The sequence below is a fragment of the Phacochoerus africanus genome, chromosome 5 (genome assembly GCF_016906955.1).
Source record: "Phacochoerus africanus isolate WHEZ1 chromosome 5, ROS_Pafr_v1, whole genome shotgun sequence".
Lineage (NCBI taxonomy): Eukaryota > Metazoa > Chordata > Mammalia > Artiodactyla > Suidae > Phacochoerus > Phacochoerus africanus.
In genome coordinates this window covers 98,082,786-98,106,871 of record NC_062548.1, presented here as the reverse complement: position 1 = coordinate 98,106,871, position 24,086 = coordinate 98,082,786, and the positions used below count along the sequence as shown (strand labels likewise).

Genomic DNA, 24,086 nt, shown 5'->3' with positions numbered 1-24,086 from the left:
AACAAATAGTCTATATTGGCTTGGCTTCCGAGTCTCCTTTTTTTTTTTTTTTTTTTTAATCTTTTTCTAGGGCCGCACCCGAGGCATATGGAGGTTCCCAGGCTAGGGGCCTAATCGAAGCTGTATCCGCTGGCCTACGCCACAGCCACAGCAACACCAGATCCAAGCTGAGTCTGCCAACCTCACCACAGCTCACGGCAACGCCGGATCCTTAACCCACTGAGCAAGGTCAGGGATCGAACCCGAAACCTCATGATTCCTAGATGGATCGGTTAACCACTGAGCCACAACAGGAACTCCCTGAGTCTCCTTTAAACCAGATGGTTCCTTGTGCTCTACCATCTTTGTTGCTCCCTGAAAATACACATTTCTCAGCAGGTCCATTTACATCCTTCAAGTGTCCCTACTTTCTCTAAGATGCTATAAAGACTGTCAAGGCAGTGCACCCCCTCACTCTGGTAAGGAGTGATTCTCTGGATCAGTGAATTATTTTGGCAGCAATTTTTGAGCTGGCAAATGACAACAATCTTTATCACATTTTTTTTTTTGCCTCCTTCTTCTTTTTCAGGGCTGCACCTGTGGCACATGGAACTTCCCAGGCTAGGGGGGCCAATCGGAGCTGTAGCTGCTGACCTACACCACAGCCACAGTCACAGCCACAGCCACGCCAGATCTGAGCTGCATCTGCGACCTATACCACAGCTCATGGCAATGCCAGATCCTTTACCCACTGGATGAGGCCAGGGATCGAACTGGAGTCCTCATGGATACTAGTTTGGTTCACAGGAAGTCTTCTTTATCAGAATTTGTCCTAAATTCTTATTTGAGAGAGTCCAGGTTATTAAAAAATAAAAACAGAAGTTCCCATTGTGGCTAGGGGGAAACAAACCTGACTAGTATCTATAAGGACTGGGTTCAATCCCTGGCCTTGCTCAGTGGCTTAAGGATCTAGTCTTGCCAAGACCTTTGGTGTAGGTGGGTAGCTGCAGCTCCGAATAGATCCCTAGCCTGGGAACTTCCATGTGCTGCAGGTTTGGCCCTTTAAAAAACAAACACACAAACAAAAAAACCCCACCACCCTTTCTATTTGTTGTTAATTTTGGTAAATATTATTGATTCAATCATGGTTGTTTTTTGTTCTTGTTCTACAGTCTCTTACTCCCCTGAAAGATACTGGTCCCTAGTGGGCTGGGGTCTTGTCTGCCAGAAAAGAGCTGGGCAGGGGTCCAGCATGTGTTCCGCTGTGCTGAGGGGCAGCTCGTCCTAAGCCTTCACCACCATCCTCTGTTCCTCCATCCCACGCCCCATGCTCACACAAATACTGCTGCACCTGTCAAAGAAAAAGGCAGCAGTTCCTGCAGTCAGTCCCCTGGAGTCTGGCAACCTGGGGGTGGGGCTGGCAAAAGATCAGAGAGAAAAAGGAGGAGAGATGTTTTCCTTTACATTGTCAGGATTGCTCTTATCAACTCTGCTTTTCTTTGCCTGCCCCGGGGCTGCCTCTGGGGAATGCCTGACTAGGGCAAATCGCAGGGTGTCCTCAGGCCACCCTCCCCAAAGGACATGCATTGCTCTCTCCAAGTGAAATCCAGTTCTGGTGACCAACAAGGGCAGCCAAAGGGTAACCAAAAGCCAGCTAGAGCAGTTGAGAGGAACAGGCGTGGAGTTTGTGCAAACCAAGTCAACCGCCAGAGCTGTCCTCATTTTCCTTCCTCTCTCTCCTGGTCTCCAGCAGCTCAGAGCAGCAGGCAACTGAGCACTTCTGCCCCCCAAGTAAGGAAGGGAGTTTCTTTCAGAGCCCAGAGGAGAAAGTACTCGTGGAGGGAGTCAGGGGTGAGGCAGGGCAGGACGGCTGCCTTCAACAGCAGCCCCTTGTGGCTCCAGAGGCAAAGGGCGTGGGAGTCTGAGCTTCCCTTGACAAGAATCGCCCATGGTTGGAGGCATCGAGAAGCACAAAGCAGTGAGTCTCTCGTAACACTGCGAATGGTCAGGCTCACTCCCAAGGTTGTGTTAGGTAGTGGTTGGGGAAAAAGGTGGACACTTTCTAACTCTTCGGGGTTTAAACTTAAAACTTAAGTTTTAAAAGCTTAAAAGCTTGCTCGGATTCTCCCGCCTTCTGGAACCTTCGGTCTGTGCCTTGCACTCTGTCACTTAAAGAGTTTTGTTTTGTCGTTTAGGTATTGCCGTGATTTCCTGTGCCACGGCCTCCCTCCCCACACGGGACTGTCAGCTGCGGTCGCCGGGCCACCATAACCGATCTCAGCAGAGGGTGTCGGTCAGCCTCTTCCTTCCAGGCCGCCATGTAATCCTTTGAACTCCTTAGTACCCACAGCACCCGGCTAAGCCCTGCTAAGAGCTCGATACAGCTTTGATCACAGTCTTTAGACGCCGGAATTAAGAAATAAGTAAATACCGAGTTGGAGAAACAGTTTAAAAACTTTAAGAAATCCAGGATAGGCCAGCCAGTTGGGGTGGGGGGAGACAGGTTGGAAAGAGGAACTCGGCTCTTAAAGGAACGTACAAGTCTCTCCGGGGGAGTCGCGGGCTGGCAACCGCTCTCCCGAGTGCCCCCGGGGTGGCGCGCGAGGCTCGCGCGGCCCCGCAAGGCGGGACCCGGGCCGCTGCCGGCGGCCCCCCGGGGAGTCTCGCTTTCAGAGTTAGCGACTGGGCGGCCCGCCTCTCCCCGGATTTGTGACGTGCCGAAGACAGACCCGGTGACGGAGTCACCGCACAAAGCTGGGTCGTCGGGGCGGGGGGTCTCCCAGGCCAAGAGCCCCGAAGGGATGGGGAGGGGGAAGGAAGCAAGGCGTCCCCAGCTGCCCCTGCTCCGCGCAGCATTAAAGTGAGTGGCGAGTCGGCGGTGGCGGCGGCAGCAGGGGGTTGGCGCCCGTGCGGCCGCGAGCGCCCAGCGCGCGCCTGGCGGCTGTGGCCGCGTTGGCCGCCCCCGCGCCCGACTCGCCGAGGCCGCGCCACGCCCCCTCGGGGGTGGAGCCGCGGCCGGGGGCGGGTCTGCAGCTGGCGGCGCCCGGGCCTGGGGCGGGGGCTGTGGCAGCAGCTGCAGCGGCGGCGGCGGCAGAGGCGGCAGGAGCTGCTGCAGCAAAGGAGGAGGCTGCTCCTGGACGCGTCGGGGCCGCACAGCCGGAGCCCCAGTCCGGAGACGCCGGGCGGTGCGCTGGGTGCTGCGGCTGCTGCCCACCCGCCGCCGCCCGGGCCCCCGCTGCCACCTGGGCCCCAGCAGCCCCTCGCGCCCCCGTCGACACCGCCCGCGTGTGCGCCCCAGCCCGGACGCCGCCCCCGGCCGGGTCTCCACTTCTCGGCTGCGCCTCCCATGACAGCACCCGCTCGAAGATGGCTGCGAAGGGCCCGCACAGCTCCCACCTGAAGATGGAGAGCGAGTTGGAGCGCTGCCGCGCCGAAGGCCATTGGGACCGCATGCCTGAGCTGGTCCGGCAGATGCAGACGCTAGTCGTGCCCGGCGGCGGAGGCGGCCGGCGAGCCAGCCCGAACGCCGCGTTCACCTCTCTGGACACCGGTGAGTGAGGGAAGGGGCTGATTCACAGACGCGGAGCGCGCGAAATGCGCCGCCTCCTCCAGGAAGCGGCCCCGACTGCCTGAGGCCGGCGATGGCTGCTTTCGGTATTACCCGTCCTTCAGTGCCGCTCTTAGCAGCAGCCAGAGTCTTTAGGAAGGTACTTCTGCCCCAGAAGAAAACTCACGTGCAGGGAGTTTGGGAGGAAAGAAGTAAACGGCTTTTGCGTTCTGCCCTCTCGGATCGTTGTGGGCTACTCCGACTACTGTGAAATGGTGGTGTTGGCACGTATCAGATCACGGCATGGGCTAGGCTTTTGCGCCGCTCCTCCAACCCGCATTCTGGTTCCTAAACTATCAGGTGTAGGCTGTCGCTTCTTGCCCTCTCCTCCTTTCCCCGAGTCAAATTGACGGCGAAGCTCTGTATGGCTAGGGGCTTGACGAGCACCAGGGTGGGGTGGTGGAAAAGCGGGAAAGAGGCCTGGTAAGCCTCAGTTTCCTCTTCTCTCTTCCAACTCGCGAGCCATCTAGGCCTGGCAGTCGGTGGCTTTAGCAGTAGGCTGTTTTGGCAGGGCTGGGCTCTAGCGCTGGGGCGGGAAAGCACCCTGATGTGGCAGAGGGGGAACACCCCGCCCCAGTCTCCAACCTCAAATCTTGTTCCTGGTGCCTTGAGCTCAGCCTGGAGAGCCATCCCTGAGCCTTCTCTTTGGCACAGCCACTTCAGAGCCTTGGTAGAAGACGGCAGGGAGTTAATACAGATATAAAGAGTTTTAAAGACCACCCAGCCTGTGGAAGGCGCTTCCAGGAGACAATGATCATAACAATAGGAAGAGTAGTAGCTAACACTCAGCTAGCACTGTGTGCCAGTGTCCTAAGCACTGTACTCAGCCCTTTAATTTCTCCCCAACAACCCGAAGAAGCAGGTACTCTTTTTTTGCCACCTGCAGATAAGGAAACAGGCACAGAGAACTTACATAACTTGATCATTCAGCTATTAAGTGGTGGAACCACAATTTAAACCCAGGTTTCTGAGTACATCCTTTTTTTTTTTCAATGAATTTATTACATTTGTAGTTGTACAATGAGTACATCCTTTTAATAACTTGCGCTGTTACCTCTGAAAATCCGAGCTTGAGGGAGTTCCTGTTGTGGCACAGCAAAAACAAATCTGACTGCTATTCATGAGAATTCGCGTTCGATCCCTGGCCTTGATCAGGGGGTTAAGCATCCGGCATCGCTGTGAGCTGTGGTGTAGGTCGCAGATGCAGCTTGGATCCTCTGTTGCTGTGGCTGGGGTGTAGGCTGGCAGCTGTAGCTCCAATTCAACCACTAGCCTGGGAACTTCCACGTGCTGTGGGTGCGGCCCTAAAAAGCAAAAAAAAAAAAAAAAAAAAAAAATCCCAGCTTGAAGAGTTGTCAGAATGGATGGGGAGACAGAAGTGTGATCAGAGGGCAGTTGTGTGTTAGATTGTGGAGCTCAGAGGAAGAGGAGGTTACAGAAAGCAGCAGCACTGGCCTCTAATTGGTGTTGGGGAAGGGCAGAGTATATTTGCCCAATGAAGAGGAAGGATAGGTGGACAGTGGGCGGAGGCTGCTGGGTCACAGGGATGGACAGTTGGGTTGAGGCTTTGAGGTATGTCTGAGTGTTGCAGTGAGGGGCAGTGACCGGAGCTAAAGATGCATGTTTGAGAGAAACTAGTGAGCCCCTCTCTTCCAGGGAAGACTAGGTAAATTGTACGTTCTCCTCTGTCCCCTGGGTGGGGTGATGTGGTGGGGTGGTAAGGGTAGAATGGAAACTGACCCATTCAGAGGGCATTGGGGCCTGAGTGAGGTTGGCAGCACCACAGAGAAACATGTTGGGCCCAAGATAGGACCTCCTAGAGTTTGTACATGGATGTTCTTCCTAAGCTGTTCTTTAGAGATCTCAAGGAGGTTGAGTGATTAATTCATTGGTATTCTGGGGCAAAGGGTTTTTGGAGCCAAAAAAGTGAAGACATTGGATTAACAGATTGATGTTGTTAAACTGATTTTTTTTTTCCACTGCAGGACTTCTCAGAGCCTTTAATGTGCTCACCTGCATGTGATACTCAAGCCAAGGTTAGAGCATAAACACCACACTCTCAAACTTGCTGTGACCAAATTCTCTGAAGCATTATTGGGAAGCACTTGTGTGGCATAGTTTATAAACAGTATGGTATAGTTATAAAGTGCTTCTTCTATTTGAAAAAATCGTTTTGTAGATATCCCTGTGGGAAGGGCAGAAATTACTGTCCCCATTTTTGTTCTTTCTTTATCTTTGGTTGATTTATTTATTAATTTTTTTGGCAGTGCCCATGTCATGCCGTAGTTCCTGGGTCAGGGATCAAACCCCTGCCATAGCAGTGACATGAGCCACAGCAGTAACAATGTTGATCTGTAACTGTTAGGCCACCAGGGAACTCCAGTTGTCCTCATTTTAGACACCGAGGCCAGAAAGCTCACATAATGAGGAGTTCTCATGATGGCTCAGTGGAAACTAATCTGACTAGTATCCACAGGGTGCGAGTTCAATCCCTGGCCTCGCTCAGTGAGTCAGGGACCTTGCATTGCCCTGAGCTGTGGTGTAGGTTGCAGAGATGGCTCGGATCCTGTGTTGCTGTGTCTGTGGCTGTGGCCGGCAGCTATAACTCCAATTTGACCCCTAGCCTGGGGACGTTCATGTGCCACAGGTGCGGCCCTAAAAAAAAAAAAAAGTCGGAAAAAAAAAAGGTCACATAATGAGTATGTGGCAGAGACTGTACCCACACCTGTCCCTGCCACCAAGTCCACTAGAAACAGAGGGAGTAGTATGGAGCCTGGCTTGGCTTTACTGTGGGAACTGACCAGCACAGAAAGCAAGGCTGGGGCAGTAGAGTCTCTCCTGCCAATTTTGGGGTTTGGTTCTATGAGTGATTTTCTCCCACTGTTAAATCCAGACGCACTTATCCCAAAATAAACACACGCACATGCGCACACAGGCAGACACACACACACACACACACACACACACACACACACACACACACACACACACATGGAAGGAAAATAAATGATTGTTGATGCCCATGCTTAGGGCATTCTTGGTCTTTTATTTTGTTTCTCTCTCTGCTGGCTTCCTTGATCACTGCAGGGATTGAGAGCCTGTTTTTTGAGGGGGTGTTGACACTACCACACCCTGCCCCTCCCCACTCCCCAGCCAGGGAGGAGGTTTTTGTTTTTTTTTTCTTTTGCTTTTTAGGGACACACCAGCAGCTTATGGAAGTTTCCCGGCTAGGGATTGATTCAGAGCTGCAGCAGCTGGCTTACACCACAGCCATGGCAACGCCGTATCCTTAACCCACTGAGTGAGGCCAGGGATTGAACCGCACCCTCAGGGATACTAGTTGGGTTCATCACCTTCTGAGCCATGCGATGGGAGATTCTTAAAAGTTGCACCTGGCTTGTTAGACTCTTATAGTCAGTGATCAGGAGCTTCAACATAAATTATATAATTTGAAAGAGGGGTGGAAGGTGCCAAGGGAGGAAGCTGAACCCCAGTTGAACCCTATTTTACAGATTGAGGCCTTGCTGTATCCATGGAGTTTCCTACAGAAACTAAGAATAGGTCCCAGAGCATGGGTTTCACTCCAGGGAGCGGAAGGGGAAGATCCAGCTGGAGGAAGGGGCTCTTTCTGGTCTGGTGGGAGCGAAGGATCATGCCCCCACAGAAGGAGCCGCTCCCCACCTCCCCACCACCTGCCCAGGGGGAAGGCGGTTGCTACTGTTTGTGCATTTTCTTTCAAATTCACATCTGGTTTAGATTTGGTCAGGATGGATCAGGGGAACCCCAGAGTGTGGCTCGCTGTGATGAGTTTTTTTCATGTAAAAACAAAGCCCATCCAAGTGATTGCAAAGAAAGCAAGCAAGCAAGAAAAACTTTATTATGAAAAATTTCCAAGATAACAAAAAAATAGAGAGGAAAACGAATCCCATGTATCCATCAGCCAGTGTCAATGATCATGAACTCAGGAATAGTCTTATTTGAGCTACACCCTGACCCATTTCTCCCCCACGGTGCAATAGTTCAGTATGTATTTATTAAACAAGAACAGTTTTGAAAAATAAAATTACCATGTTATTATTACAGCCCCCTCCATTTAATTATTTTTTTACAGTTCGTTGGCTAGAGTCAGGATCCAAATGAGGCCACACATTGCTTTATGTTAAGAGGTTGAGTCTGTCTTCTATCCCCAATGTTTTATTATAAAAATTTCAAACATACAAAATTGAATATTCTGCATATTTGCCATAAACACCTGTATTCCCACCACCTAGATTCTGATTTTTTTTTTTTTTTTTTTCCGGGCTGCACCTGAGGCATATGGAGGTTCCCAGGCTAGGAGTCTAATCAGAGCTACAGCTGCCAGCCTACACCACAGCTCACGGCAATGCCGGCTCCTTAACCCCCTGATCAAGGCCAGGGATCGAACCTGCATTCTCATGGATACTAGTCAGATTCGTTTCCGTGAGCCACAACAGGAACTCCTAAACTAGCGCTTTTTAAAAAGAGAACTGGAGGTTATTTTGAGCATTTTTTTCAGCTGAAGCTAGTGGGCCTGTGTTTGAGGCAGGTGGCGTCTTGCTAGTTTTGCCCTCTTCCTCCTGTCACTGTGGTTGGAAGGTCCCAGCCCTTTGCAGTCCTGTGAAGTGAGCAGCTGCAGAGCCCACTGTGTCCCCATTTAACCCAGTAGGAAAGGGCCTGAGCGCCTGGCCTGGTGGCTGCACGCAGCTTTTGTGGCTGAATTGGCAGGTGGAAGAGAGGGAAGCACTGTCCTGCAAATATGGATTCTGGGGAGGAGGCCACTATCTTTGAAGTGAGTTCCTCGGCCCAGTGAGAGGCCTGGAGAGGAGTGGGAGAGGAAAGGAAGCTAGCCGCCAGAAGCCTCTGAAACAAGGTGGGGAGATGGGGGTGGGGGTGGGGTGAGTGCTAAGCGGGGGCCTTCTTTGGGCCTCTGCTCTGGGCCGAGGGCTGGGCTGGGCACCAGAATCAGGACCCAGGCTCCCAGAGTCTGTGTCACCGACGGAGGAAGGGCTTCTTAATGCCCCGGGAAGGGAGAAGCTGGAACACCTCCCCCAAACTGGGATAGGGAGTAGGTTTTGGACAATTTGGAGGATAATAAGCAAACTGTTTTAGCTTTGGAGAAGGACAGAAAGCCTCCATCCACCTGATTCTTTTTTTTTGTTGTTTTGTTTTGTTTTGTTTGGCTTTTTTGGCTTTTCTAGGGCCGATCCCTCGGCTTATGGAGGTTCCCAGGTTAGGGGTCTAACTGGAGCTGTAGCCGCCAGCCTACACCACAGCCACAGCAATGCATTTTCCGAGCCGCGTCTGCAACCTACACCACAGCTCAAGGCAACGCCGGATCGTTAACCCACTGAGCAAGACCAGGGATCGAACCCGCAACCTCATGGTTCCTAGTTGGATTTGTTAACCACTGAGCCACGATGGGAAGTCCACACCTGATTCTTATTTAACAGCTGAACATCTAGACCTTTGGATTTCAAAATATCTTGCAGTTCCATAGACTGACTAGTTGAGAATAGTGGGATGGAAAATGTGCAGCAGGAAGAAGGAGAGTTGGGCAAGGAAGAAAAGACAGTAAACACCCAATATCTGCTTGAGTGTCCGCTAAAGAAAAAAACAGAGAGGCCAAAGGAGAGCGAAGAGTGAGGGCAAAAAGGCTCTGGAGAAGGATCCAGAGTATTACTTTACAAAATAGTCTGAAACTCACAGGTGTGTGACAGTGAGAACTATTTTTATTCCTGCTGTGGGAATTATGGTTTTCTTTTAACCAGCTGTTTACAGCTCTTAGACGGTTCTTCATTTCCTGGCTATCCGAAGCACTGCTCTGCCCCCAGGATCCAGGGGAGACAGATTGTTCTTCGGCTGTGTTATGTTACTGTGGGTTGTGACTATAGCAGCAGTGCATCTTTATTAGCATCTGTAAGATGGGAGTCATTTCTACCTTTCAGGGTTGTGCAGGTTAAATGATACTATATGATAAAGTTCCTGGTCCTCAGGGGGCCCTCAGGAAACACCAGTCCCCCTCTAGTGGTTTAGAGCAGTGCTTCTCAAATCATCAGTGGTGAAGGCTCTGCTTTATGTTCTGTTTTGTTTTGTTTTTCCCTCTTGATTCTCAATCCATTGTGTTCTGATGCTTTCTTAAAATACACAGACTGATTACTGGCCCTCCTCCTCATGTTTAAAATATTTGATTCAACAGATTCACAGTTATTCTGTCACATAGATATCAACATTTCTGAACAGGTACTCTAAATCTCTGCACGCAGCTTGCGGGACTGGGTCACAAACACGCACAGACCCGCCCCGGCCCCGTGGACCACACTTTGAGCAGCACGTGTTCAGAGGACACTCCCATTATTTTGAGGAGAGGTGTAGGCCCTGGGGAGTATTTCAAGATTGAGCCTTGTCTAGAAGAAAGCTGGTTTCTCTTGACAGGAAAGGAGAGGAGCCAAGGAGCCCTAGGGAGTTCTGGGCTGGGCAGTCTGGTGGCGAAGGCGGGGCCTGGTGGCCCAATGGCTGGGCTGCAGACTGGCCCCGTGCTGACCCTGCGTGCTGACCCTGCAAGCGAGAGCTGGGGGGCAAGTGCACCTGGGGCGGGGGGAGGCAGCCGGCCGGGAGGTGGAGCCTGGGCAGAGACGTGGTTCTGCCCAGGGAGCAGGTTCCTGATCCTACCTCGGGTGTTACAGATGCAGAACAGATTAGAAAGAGGGTGGTCACTTGCCCTGTCGCCTACAGCTCAGGAATGCTGCTCAGGCACCCACTTGTGAGCAGGCCACCTCTCCTCCTGGCTGGGATTTTGGAACCGTAGGAGAACATTGCTTTTCCTTCTTGGGCTGATTTAGATTTTATTTTTGACCAGGTAATATATCTACTTGGGCCAACCTTCCCAAGGTACCCAGAATAGAGTCAAAGGCCTCCCTTGTCTCTGCCCCACTCCCCATAAGGCAGCAAAGTTATTAGACGTTTATGTTACCCTTTTACATATTTTTATGTGTAAACATGCAGTGGTCTGCTGTGTATGCTCTGCCTGTCTAATATGTTTATCTTTTTTTTTTTTTTTTTTTTGCTTTTTAGGCCGGAACCGGTGGTGTATGGAAATGCCCAGGCCAGGAATCAAATCTGAGCTACAGCTGCCGGTCTATACCACAGCCACAGCAACTTAGGAATCCAAGCTGCATCTGTGACCTACACCACAGCTCACGGCAACATCGGATCTTTAACCCACTGAGTGAGGGCGGAGGTCGAACCCGCCTCCTCATGGATACTAGTCGGATTTATTTCTGCTGAGCCACGACGGGAACTCCCCTAATAAGTTTATCTTGAAGTTCATTCCGTGACACCCATACAGAGCTTCCTCATTCCTTTATACAGTGGCATGGTGTCCCTTTTAATGGGTGTATCATGCTTTGTTTAATCAGCCTCCCCTTGATGGACAGAGAAGTTGTCTCTAACTTTCTGCTTTTGGAAACAGCACTGCGGGAATGACCTTATATGTTGGTCATTTTATACATGTTTGAGGACATCTGTAGGCATGGGATTGCTGAGTCAGTGGGATGATATATGTTGCCAAACTGCCTTTTCTAGAAGTTCTACCAACTTCTACTCCCCCGGGGATGGATGATAATTTGTTTTGAACCGTCGCTTTTGACCATTTCCTCCAAATGTGAATTTTAGAAATCATGGGGTAGGTAGCAAAGGATGAGCTGACAGTCTGTGGCATCTTCAGCAGGCACAGCTCCAGTGACTGCTCTCTGGGATCTGGGCTTCCGGGATGCTTTCTGGGGGGAATCGCCCTTATGAAGAGAGAAACCCTTCTTTGTGGACATGCCATTTAATTTAATTTAATTATTTTTCTTTTTAGGACCGCACTTATGGTATATGAGAGTTCCCAGGCTAGGGCTTGAATCAGAGCTACAGCTGCCAGCCTACACCACAGTCACAGACAGCAACGCGGGATCCGAGCTGCGTCTGTGACCTACACCACAGCTCATGGCAACGCCAAATCCTTAACGCACTGAGCGAGCCCAGGGATCGAATCTACCTTCTCTTGGATACATTTTGTTATTGCTGAGCCACAAGGGGAACTCCATGGGGGGGGTGTACATTTTTTTTTTTTTTTGGTCTTTTTGCCTTTTCTAGGGCCGCTCCTGCAGCATATAGAGGTTCCTAGGCTAGGGGTCGAATCGGAGTTGTAGCTGCCAGCCTACACCAAAGCCACAGCAATGCGGGATCCGAGCCATGTCTGCAACCTACATCACAGCTCATGGCAACGCTGGATCCTTAACCCACTGTGCAAGGCCAGGGATTGAACCCACAACCTCATGCAGGACCAAGCACACAGTCCTGGAGGCATTTTGCATTGGTGCAAACCTCCCTGAGCCCTGTGCCTCCCCCATGCGGGAGTGGAAGGGATCTGATTGACTCAGCAGCTGTTTATTGGGGGCCTGTATTAAAGGGCTAGACCTGGTCCTTGCTCTCTTTGGGTGGGGGTGGGGGGGCAGTGAGCCGATTACACCGAACATAGCCTCCAGAGGCTGTCCTGAAATCATGCTCAACCTCAGACCCTGCACCTTGAGCCCCTGATCCCGTCCCACTCAGGTCGTCCCTGCCATAGGTGGAGAAAGAAGGTGGCCCCAAGACTGGAGTTTTTGGTGCTGTGGGGGAGACAGCAAATTAAGCCAAGCAGTATAAAATCATCAGCCAAGTGGTGATGTCTGCGGACGAGCTAATGCATGTGAGAGAACTCCGGCAAGTGCCAGGGAGCGAAGAGGTACAAAGCTTTGCCCCTTAACTCTGCTCGGCTGCCAGGTTATCCCTGGGTCATGTTAAAATACCTTAAAAAGCAGAGAAAACCAATTCAGGTTACATGGAAGTTAGGAGCACATGCAAATCCATGATTAAGGCTTTGTGTATGTTTTCTCTTCAGTTGCCTGGGGGGAACTCCTATTTGGTGTAAGAACTTAGCACCCACAGCGGCGCATGGGTCTGCCTTTGCCCCTCATTTGAAATTCTGAAATTCTGGGAATTTGTTCCAAGTCCTGGGAAACTCCACCTCCCCCACCACTGAACTATAGAAAATAAACCCAAGAGGGAAGTTTGTGCTATGATTGTGGTAGAATGTCTGTGTTTTTTCTTTGAAGGCTGTTTAAGTTTGTGTTTAAGTTTTTCTTTTTTTGGTCTTTTTGCCATTTCTGGAGCCGCTCCCGCAGCATATAGAGGTTCCCAGGCTAGGGGTCGAATCGGAGCTGTAGCCACCGGCCTACGCCAGAGCCACAGCAACACAGGATCCGAGCCGCGTCTGTGACCTACATCACAGCTCATGGCAACGCCGGATCCTTAACCCACTGAGCAAGGCCAAGGACCGAACCCGCAACCTCATGGTTCCTAGTCGGATTCGTTAACCACTGAGCCATGATGGGAACTCCTGTGTTTAGGTTTTTGTTTATTTTCTCACACCTGGGCCATTCAGGTGCTGGAGTGGGGTGGTTGGGTGGATACAGGGGTGAATACTAGTCTCCACATTGTGGTGTTTGGGGTCTACGGCCCTCACTGCTGCCACTCTGATCCCTGCTCTGTTTTCCAGATGACTTTGGGAAATTGCTTCTGGCCGAGGCCCTCCTGGAGCAGTGTTTGAAGGAGAACCACGCCAACATAAAAGACTCCATCCCTTTGCTGGAGAAGAATGAACCGAAGATGAATGAAGCCAGAAACTACCTAAGCAGTATCCTTAACCACGGGAAGCTGCCGGTAAGTTATCAGCCCCCCAAGCCCGGGCCTGAGACCTCTCTCCTATTTCTCCTGCCTCCCACCTGCTGTCAGGCCTTCCAGGGGTCCGTGTCTCTTAGGGGTTGGCCCTGCGCTGTTCAACACAGTAGCCAGTAGCCACCTGGCTTGTCCAAATTGAGATGGGCTGTGAGTTTAGTAAAACATACATGGGATTTCAAGGACTTAGCACAAAACGCAAAATGTGAAAGATTAATTATTTATATTGATTACATGTTCAAATGAAATTTTTGGCTATATTAAATAAAATAAGTTGTTAAAATTAATTTTACCTACTTTTACCTTTATTTTGCGGGAGGGGGGAGTGGGCTGCAGTGCAGCATATTGGAGGTTCCTAGGCTAGGGGCTAAATCAGAGCTGCCCCTGCCAGCCTGTGCCACAGCCACAGCAATGCCAGATCCCAGCTGCGTCTTTGAGCTACACCACAGCTCACCACAATGCTGGATCCTTAACCCACTGAGTGAGGCCAGGGATCGAACCCTCATCCTCATGGATACTAGTTGGGTTCGTCGTTTCCATGGAGCCACCATGGACACTTCTACTTTTACCTTTTTTAATGTGACTAGAAATTTTTATTAGAAAAAGTCTACATTATTTTTCGCTTATGCTTGTGGCCCAAGTTAGATTTCTGTTACACAGTGTTTGGCTTTCCTAGTTTGTGCCTGATCCTTTGGTCTCTTTGAGGGTCTCAGGGAAATAAAACCTCAGGGAACCTGGGATCTAGCTGGAAACAGATACGCATGCTGAGTGGGCCAGCAGTGAAGCACTCCATAACATGGCAGCCAGTTTTGAGTCCATGTGCATTTATTGAGCACCCACTGTATGCAGGACACCAAGGGGCAGTATAGAGGGACGTATCATCACGATTTTCTCTAGACCTTTATGGCTCAGAGCACTGTCCACCCTCCTACAGTGTGGGCATCATCTAGGAGCTGGTTAGAAATGCAAAATCCGCATCAGAATCTGCATTTTAATCGGCTCTCTTGATGATTCTCATGCACATTGACGTTTGAGACTATGCTGGTTTACACTGTAGCCTGAGCTATAATAAAACTATAGGTATGGAGTTACCATCATGTGCAGAGGAAACAATCTGACTAGGAATCATGAGGTTTTGGGTTTGATCCCTGGCCTCCATGAGTGGGTTAAGGATCTGGCGTTGCTGTAAGCTGTGGTGTAGGTCACAGACACTGCTTGGATTCCCAGTTGCTGTGGCTGTGGTGTAGGCCGGCAGCTGTAGCTCCAATGAGACTCCTAGCCTGGGAACCTCCATATGCCGTGAGTGTGGCCCTAAAAAGCCAAAAAAAAAAAAGTATAGGTATATCATTAGACATCCAAAGAGGACCTAATTTTTCAAGAGATACTCCAAAGTAATGCACTTCCTGACTTAAATATTTTGTTGCAACCTACTATGTGCAAGGTATTGTGTTACGTACTTTGAGGGCAATAAAGATGAGTCCCGCAGGGACCCTCCCCTCAGGGAGGTTGCGGGGCTACTGAGAAGATAGTCCTATTGGCAGATTGTCCAAGGTGGACGGTGACACATGGCACAGGAGTAGCCTGTATGGGGAGGGGAGTCCAAGGGGACTCCCTAGGGGTGAGGTTGGGAGTCAGCTAGGGGTGATTGGACCCTTTGGGGAGCTGAACCTTGAAGGGGGTCGTGATATGAATATTCCAAGCCGTGGAAGTGGTGTGTAATCCAAGAGTTCCTCCTAGAAGAATTTCCTTAAAGTATGTCAGTTAGCAGGAGGGGAAGGGAATGGTGTGTAACTAGGTATGAAGGGACATTGGGCCAGAGAGTGACTCCGAACACCAGGCCAAGACGCGAGGGGCATTGTCTGTAAGCATTGTGGGGAGAGTGTACTGGAAGTTTAAGGTTACTGCCTTTAGATTTCTTGACAGGGATTATTGTAGCTCTGGGAGGTTTTGTCTTGGATTAAAATAGCTGCTTGGGAGTTCCCGTCGTGGCGCAGTGGTTAACGAATCCGACTAGGAACCATGAGGTTGCGGGTTCGGTCCCTGCCCTTGCTCAGTGGGTTAACGATCCGGCGTTGCCGTGAGCTGTGGTGTAGGTTGCAGACGCGGCTCGGATCCCGCGTTGCTGTGGCTCTGGCGTAGGCCAGTGGCTACAGCTCCGATTCAACCCCTAGCCTGGGAACTTCCATATGCCGAGGGAGCGGCCCAAGAAATAGCAACAACAACAACAACAACAAAAAGACAAAAAAAAAAGACAAAATAAAATAAAATAAAATAAAATAGCTGCTTGACCCTGAGCCTGTTCCTTGATCTCTTCATCTGCCAGTGAAAATGGTTAGACTTGATTGGTGGGTCCCAGGCTTTTCCCACCAAGACCCTTTTAATTGGGTTTTCAGAATGCTCTATTAAATATTTTTTCTTTTTCCTTTTTTTTTTTTGCTTTTCACACCCTCGGCATATGGAGGTTCCCAGGCTATGGGTCAAATCAGAGCTACAGCTGTTGGCCTACACCACAGCCACAGCCACGCCAGATCCTTAACCCACGGAGCCAGGCCAGGGATCGAACTTGCAACCTCATGGTTCCTAGTCAGGTTTGTTTCTGTTGCACCACAACAGGAACTCCGAGAAAACTCTATGAAATATTTAAAAATTCTTTTTAAAATAAAAATGACTCAGGCTTATTGTAAAAATAATTCACTAATTAGGAGTTCTTGTCATGGCTCCGTGGGTTAAGAACCCAACTAGTATCCATGAGGATATGAGTTCCATCCCTGGCCTTTGCTCAGTGGGTTAAGGATCCAGCACTGCTGTAAGCTGCGATGTAGGCTGCAGATGCAGCTCATTCCAGTGTTGCTGTGGCTGTGGCGTAGGCCGGCAGCTGCAGCTCCAATTTGGCCCTTAGCCTGGGAACTTCCATGTGCTGCAGGTGTGGCCATTAAAAAAAAAAAACAAAAAAAAAACTCAGGTGGATTCCCATATATCCCAAGTAGTTCTGATAGGATGAAGAGAGGTGGCTCCTGGGGCACCTCTTCAGAGTAGTGTGGGACCTTCTACACTTGGTCACCTCCGAGATCCTGTACAGCTCAGGGCTTTGGAGGCTAGTGAAAAGGAGCCATTTGTCATAACTTCTGTTAACCAGTAAGTGCCAGGCCTTGCACCATCTTATTGCTGCCTTACAGTAACCTTCAGCAATGGTATTTACTATTATCCCCATTTTCCAGATGAGAAAACTGAGACCCAGGAGATGTTAGTCACTTAGCCAAGGACAAGGACTGCAGTGAAGGTCTTTTTCTTTTTTTTTTCTTTTTCTTTTTTTTTTTTTTTTGCTTTTTAGGGCCGCACCCATGGCATATGGTGGTTCCCAGGCTAGGGGTTGAATCAGAGCTGCAGCTGCCAGCCTACCTCAGAGCCACAGCAGTGCAGAATCCAAGCCATGTCTGTGACCTACACCACAGCTCACAGCAACGCCAGATCCTTAATCCCCTGGATCGAACCCACAACCTCACAGTTCCTAGTTGGACTTGTTTTTGCTGCACCATGATGGGAACTCCTGCAGTGCAGGTCTTAAACGCAGGTCTGCATGCTTTCACGTCCAAGTTCTCATGTTCTTTGCCACTTCTCGGGGCTGCCTCCCTTGAACTGGAGTAGAAATAAAATGACTGAGAAACTTGGACCAATGTTGGTGGTGATGCTGACACTCCTGCTTTTACAGGCCTCAGTTTTGCACCTATCAAGTATTTCCTCATCGCTTCCTCCTCTTACCTGGGTATCCACATGAGGTCATTGTTCCCCATTTATTGACAGAAACAACGAGGCACAAAAAGACTAGGTGACATGCCTGACCCACCCAGCTGAGAGACTCTTCCCCAGGCCAAGTGACTTCCTGCACGCCATCCTTCCACGCAGCCAGGGCTCTGTCGTTCCCTGACTGTTGGATTGAGAGGCCAGGTTCAAGTTCAGATGTATGGGTCCTGCTGAAGGTAGCCAGCTTTTCATTCTGCCCAGTGAGGACATTAACAAAGCCAAAAAAACACAACAGCAAAACCATACTGTCTTCCGTTACCATTGCTCCCTAAAAGAAAAAACATCTTAATGCCAAAATGCAAGATAGATATGCTTAAGAATCAAGGGCAGTGGTGTTTCCATCGTGGCTCAGTGAAAACGAATCTGACTAGCATCCACGAGGACCACGGTTCGATCTCTGGCCTCGCTCAGTGTGTTAAAGATCCTGCATTGCCGTGAGCTGTGGTGTAGGTCGCAGATGCGGCTTGGATCCTGCATGGCTGTGGCTGTGGCTGTGGCCGGCAGCTGTAGCTCTGATTTGACCCCTAGCCTGGGAACCTCCAAATGCTGCAGGAGCAGCTATAAAAAGGCAAAAAGAAAAAAAAAAGAAAAAAAAAAGAATCAAGGGCAGCTTTTAAAATAGTATAAATTTAGCTTTATGAAACATCCTCCACTGGTCCTTAATTTTTCGCTAAGCTTGGTGGAAGCTCTGTTGTCAAGTGTCATTGGTCCACCAGAAACCACTGCAGGCTACACCCTGTCATCTAGTCCTGAAATGTGTCCTGGGCTTAGCTGCCCTTTCCCCCCTTTACAGTAGAACAGGATAATAATAATAATAATTACTCACTGGCCTGTGTTTATCTAGCTCCTTTCTAAAGAGAAGTTCAAAGCTCTTTTCTGGACTTTGCCCTATTAATGCTCTTGGCATTGCTGTGATGGGAGGTGAGGGGTGGCTGTTATTATCTCACTCTCAGCGATGGGGAAAACCAGGCCAGAGCAGGGAGGAAATGGACCTGTGTCTTAAGACCTGGGGAGCAGGGACAGCAGAGGTGTTCCCCAGCTTGGAGGGACCGTGGACCATATGCCTCAGGGGTGTGTGTGTGTGTGTGTGGTCTGTGGCCCTGTTCCAGGGCGTAGGGTGGCCTCACTGGGGAGACTAGCATGTACCCTGGAAACACTCAACCTTTGAGAGGGAATCACTGGTCAGCAGGTCAGGCGTGCGGAGCCCCAGTGGGCCCCCTTGGTAGAGACCCCAGAAGGGAACTCTGTGATGGGGAGGCTTCTAGGAGGAGGTGGGCCTGAGCAAGGCTCCAAAGGATGGCAGAAAAGCTGGATAGACCAAGGGGAAGGGTTCCAGAGGGGGGCTTGTCTGAGCAGAGGCAAAGGAAGCATATCTATTTACAAATAGCAAAGACTGGTTCAGATTCAGCGAGGAAGGGGAGTTTGCCTTCGCTGCATTTCTCTTCATGGGCTTCTGAGAGGGTGTGAGATGACAGGGAGTTGTAGACCCTTCCCCTGGGGTCACAGGTACCCTGGTCTCTCATCTCTCTGCAGAGAGTCAGGGCAGCACCTTCCTGTTGGTGACAGAGGCCAGGGGTGGGGACTGGCATGGCATCTCCTAGGAGCTTGTTGGACAGAATAGATGCTGTGTGGTGGGGGTGGTGCCCAGAGCCTGGCCAAAGGGGTGTTAGGCCAGCTGAGCCCAGAAACAGAGACGGAGGGCTAGAAAAACTGGCCTCAGAAGGTGGGAGATTTTAGGGCAAGTCTGGGTCCATGTTCAAGGCTAGAACTCTTGGCCAGGGCTGACCAGACCCCCCTATGGGGCCTGAGGGAGGCCCTGAGTTTCCTTGTACCAGGTAGAGATTTGGGTGTAAGCAGCACTTGAGAAAGTAGAGAAGAGAAACCATGTTTAAATGCAGGTGCTTGATTCTAATAAGATATGGACAGTGGCCTCCCAGGCCTTCACTCTCCTCTTGTGCCCTGTCCTCGGCTGCTGTGGCCATCTCTCCATAGGGTCCTGCTGCTGTGGCGGGTGGTGGGGGCTTCAGCTTTAGGCCCCTCACCTGCAGGACTCTTTCCAAGGCCTTTCACCCAATCGTATATTTGTGCACATATGTGCATATGGAGGAGCCCTCAAACTGTATATGCTTTGGGCCCCTTAGAACCTGGCTTGGTCCCTGACTCCCCACTTGTGTTAAGAACAAGTGCCCAGGAGTTCCTGCCGTGGTGCAGCAGAAACAAATCCGACTAGGAGCCATGAGGTTGTGGGTTCGATCCCTGGTCTCGCTCAGTGGGTTAAGGATCTGGCATTGCCGTGAGCTGTGGTGTAGGTTGTAGATGTGGCTTCGATTCTGCATTGCTGTGACTCTGGCATAGGCCTGTGGCTACAGGGCTGATTCAACCCCTGGCCTGAGAACCTCCATATGCTGCCGGTTTGCTCCCCCCCCCCCCAAAAAAAGGTGCCCGAACTCCTGAGCACCAGCCTTGGGCCAAAACTTCTGGGAGCTTCAGGAGAGAGGAGTCAGGACCCAGTGTGCAAACAACCTATAGTCTAGTTGGGGGCCTGAAACGCATACACACAGAGCAATCTGGGACTTGTGTAAGAATGTCACTAAGGAGTTCCCAGTGTGGCTCAGTGGGTTAAGAACCCAATTAGTATCCACGAGGATGTGGGTTTGATCCCTGACTCACTCAGTGGGTTAAGGATCTGGTGTTGCCATGAGCTGTGGTGTAGGTTGCAGCTGTGGCTCGGATCCCTCAGTGCTGTGGCTGGCAGCTGTAGCTCCAATTGGACCCCCTAGCCTGGGATGTTCCATATGCTGTGAGTGTGGCCCTAAAACAGAAAGAAAAAAAAAAAAAAAGAATCTCACTAAGACGCATGGTGAGGGCCACTGACTGCGGGTGTGGAGACAGGGGAGCCGTCCATGTGTTTGAGGGTTGGGAAGGCTTCTTGGAGGAGGAAGACAGTTCTAAGGAGGGTCTTAGGCAAGATCACCATGGTTCAGTGAGGGGGCCCTTCATCCTTGGGTACCCAGTGGGGGTGGAGCCAAGGACTTTGGGACGGGAGCCTGCTGACATGGTCCTGTCCTTTCAGCCACAGTACATGTGTGAGGCCATGCTGATCCTGGGCAAGCTGCATTACGTGGAAGGCTCGTACCGAGATGCCATCAGCATGTATGCGAGGGCTGGGATTGATGACATGTCCATGGAGAACAAACCTCTGTATCAGATGCGGCTGCTGGCGGAGGCCTTTGTCATCAAAGGTAGGTGTGGGAGCCGGCCGGAGCTCCTCTCCACTGTACCTAGCTCGTTACACTCCAGCCCGCATGTGCCGGGAGTAGGTGGCAGCTGCAGGGCAGCTGTGCTGTGTTGAGGGTGGGCCTTCAAGGCAGGTGTTTAAGATACTTAACCTCTGTGAGTGCCCCGGGCACTGACCAGCCACGTGGATGCCAGGGTGCCCAGCCACACCAGCACATACTGGGTGATGGCAGGCACTAGGTCTGAATCAGGTCAAAAGATGCGGGTTCTTGCCCTGGCTCTGTCGACAGCTAGTTACCCACCTTCACCTGTCTTGGCCTCAGTTATCTCTAAGGCAGAGTTGTAACGCCTGCCCTTACGGGGTTACTGTGACCAAGAGGGATCAGTTATGTAACCAGGTGGAGAGAGGCTTAAAAATGTGCCACCTGTCATCAGGCTGGCGCTAGTGACTGACCTTGGCTATAGATCAGGTGCTCCATGGCATGGAGTGGCCTGTCCCTCCTCAGGTATTTGCTAGGCACCTGCTGTGAGCGGCCCAGGGAGGCAATGCTGGAATCCAGTGATGGGCAGGTCAGAACCAGTTCCCAGGGTGTCTCGTGCTCTGGTGGGGAGCCAGGCAACACAGGGACAGTGATGTAGGAATTTCATGGTGGGGGCTGAGGATGCCCACCTGGGGAAAGAGTGCCCTTGAACTGACCCTGAAGGTGTTACATGGCAGTCAAAGCCCCATCCCATACTCTGTTCTTGAGGCTTTTTTGTCCTTAGATCCTTGAACCCTGGTATCACAGAGTCTGAGGGGCTGGCTTTTGGTGGCAGTGAGGTCCCAGGAGCCCCTCTGTCTAAACTATTGCCAGGACTCTTGGATACTTGATCCTCCCTCTATTCCAGGACAAACCAACCCCCAGAGAAAAGTCTAGAAACACGTGTGGCCCAGTGGGGATCTGGTGTCTGCCACTGATGGAGTATTTGTCACCTCCTTTTCTCTTGTAGTTGGGGGCCTTCTCCCATCTTGTATACAGGGAAACAGAGGCCCAGAGAAGAGATGTACCTTGCTCGAAGGTTCCCAGAGATTTGTGCTGGAGCCAGGATGGGAACCTCTACTCTGACACTGGCCTTGGAGGATGAGTCCCCACCCCCACTCCTTTTGCCATTGGGTCCCAGGGGGTTAACTGTGACACCTGTGCAGGGCACAGGCTCCTTTGACCATGGCCGGTGGGGCTTCTTGAGAGCTGCTTGTCTGTTCCGGGGTCTTGGGTCTCTTTCCTCATTGACCATTCACGCCATCCTGGGAAACTGCCGAGTGTCACCCCAGACAGACCTGGCACCTGGGTGCCCATCTGGGAGGGTCCCTGTTGGGGACGAGGGGTGGAGGGGGGCTTCTCCCTTCGCTCCCTCTTCCCCTTCTCCGTGTCCCTGGCACAGGCTACTCCTGGGGGTGATCTTCGTCGGATATCCGGGTCTTTCGGGCCTCTTGGAGAACACTTCTGCTGTGGACTCCCCGAACCAGTCACCCTTCCTTAGGGCTTCTTTCCAGCACTTCTTCCTGTAGACCTGGCTCGGTACCTACTGCTCCCTGTCTCCTGCTCTCTACTCTTTCCAGCACGCCTCCAGCTTCTTGGGGGAACCCAGGCCCGGTGGCCAGAGGTGCTGCAGGGGAGGTAAGGAGCCGGGTGTCTCCAGCGTGGGCTGCTCGGTCATGGGCTGTGCTCGCTCCCCGCCCCCACTGACTGCATGCAGCCTCCTACTTGCCTGCCGCCTCTCTGCCTGTCCTGCCTGTCCTGTTGCAGTGCCTGCGCCCTGCTGCTTGGCATGCTGAGGTTCGCTGACCCTGCGTGTGCCTGAGACTGTGCACGTGGCCTCCAGGGTGTGCATGGTGTCGATTTTCCTGGGTTTGTGGGGACCCGGTGGGGCTCCCCACGAAGAGAGTAGGGGAGAGGGATGGCTGGTCATTGGTCCTGACTCCAGTTATGAGCATGGGCTTGTCTTAGTCGGCTTGGGTCGCCATAACAAAATATCAGAGACTGGGTGGCTTAAACAATAGGATTTGTTTCTCCCAGTTCTGGAGGCTGGGAAACCCCAGGTCTGTCTACCAGCAGCATGGGTGTCTGGTGAGGGCTCTCTCTTTGGGTTGCAGATGGCCGCCTTCTTGCTCTGTCCTCCCTTAGCCTTTCCTCGTATGTACTCATGGAGCCATCCCTTTCTCTTTGCCTTCTTATAAAGCCACTAATCCCAGAGTTGCCACTGTGGCTCAGCAGGTTAAGAATCTGACTGGTATCCTTGAGAAGGCCGCTTCGATCCCTGGCCTCGCTCAGTGGGTTAAGGATCCAGCATTACTGCAAGCTGTGGTGTAAGTTGCAGACATGGCTTGGATCCTGTGTTGCAGGAGCTGTAGGCTGGCAGCTGCAGCTATAGTTTGACCCCTAACCCCGGAACTTCCACATGCTGCAGGTGTGGCCCTAAAAAAAAGAAGAAAAAAGAAAAAAAAAATGGTAAAATACCTATGACCTCATCTAACCCTAATTACCTCCCAAAGGCACCATCTCCAAATCCCATCACCCAGGAGTTTAGAGCCATAGCATGTGACTTTGGCAAGACACACACATTCAGTGCTTCAGAAGAACGGTGGCAGTGGCTTGCCAGAGTTCACAGAATAATCACGATTGGTCTTGAATAAGCCCTCATTCCACATGGGGCGAGTCTTCAGTCAGTCCACACAGTACCCCTGCTGAGTAGGTGTTTCTCATTCCCGTGTTACAGGGGAGGAGTTGTGAGCAAAGAGGTTAGGGGACTCCTGTGGATTATACTGCAAGTGGCAGAGCCAGGGTGTGAACCCAGGCAGCCAGAGCTCATTAACACCCCTTGATGGTGTGGCTTGGACCTCTAGACTGAAAGGAATCATAGAAATGATGTAGGCTGGTTTGTGTGTTACCAAGGAGCAAACAGAGGCTGGCAAAATAAGGAGTTCCTATCGTGGCTCAGCTATAACAAACCCGAGTAGTATCCATGAGGACAGGGGTTTGATCCCTGGCCTCGCTCAGTGGGTTAAGGATCCAGTGGTGCCATGAGCTGTGGTGTAGGTCGCAGACACGGCTCGGATCCCGCATTGCTGTGGCTGTGGTGTAGGCTGGCAGCTACAGGTCTTGATTCATCCCCTAGCTTGAGATCTTCTATATGCCGCAGGTATGGCCCTAAAAAGGCAATACATAAATAAATAAGCAAATAAATAAATAAAAGTAATGTGACTTACTGGGAATGACCATTAGCAGAATGCCCCATCCCTAAGCTATCTTTTTTCAGGCTCTCAGACACCAGGCGGCCTCTTGCAAGAGTCTGACATGCCTGCCCCCCCAGCACTCGGCTTATATCTCAGCTTATTTACTGTCTTCTGGTTGATTCTGCTCCCTGGTTCCACTTGGTACCTTGCAGTGGGAGGGGGCGGGACCTGAGCGGCCAGGCCTGGAGGCTCAGTGGGGAGCATGTCTGATGAGCAGGCCCTGGGGCCCTTCACCCCCCAAGAGACATAAACCACCCCCAGCTCACCTGCTCTCCGCTTGGGAGCCGAGGGACTTGGCAGTGTGTCCTGTGAGGGGTCACTCACAAGGACTAGGCTTTGCTCTGAAGTCAGAGGACACGGATTAGACCAGAAGATGCATTCTGATTCTCAGGGAGGGCTTCACACACC

General features: G+C 51.3%; 1 protein-coding gene across 2 annotated transcripts in view; it reads left to right on the top strand.

Moving 5' to 3' along the window:
• The first annotated feature begins 3,041 nt into the window (after positions 1-3,041).
• Positions 3,042-24,086, top strand: part of TTC7A (tetratricopeptide repeat domain 7A) — a 134,555-nt gene continuing 113,510 nt past the window's right edge. The window contains exons 1-3 of one of the 2 annotated variants that reach the window (XM_047782133.1): positions 3,042-3,529; positions 13,188-13,351; positions 20,241-20,409. In XM_047782133.1, the coding sequence (XP_047638089.1) occupies positions 3,346-3,529; positions 13,188-13,351; positions 20,241-20,409 (517 nt within the window). In that variant the 5' untranslated portion in view covers positions 3,042-3,345. Of the gene's footprint in view, positions 3,530-13,187; positions 13,352-20,240; positions 20,410-22,004; positions 22,063-24,086 lie in introns of those variants that run through there. The other variant, XM_047782134.1, reaches the window with a different exon arrangement.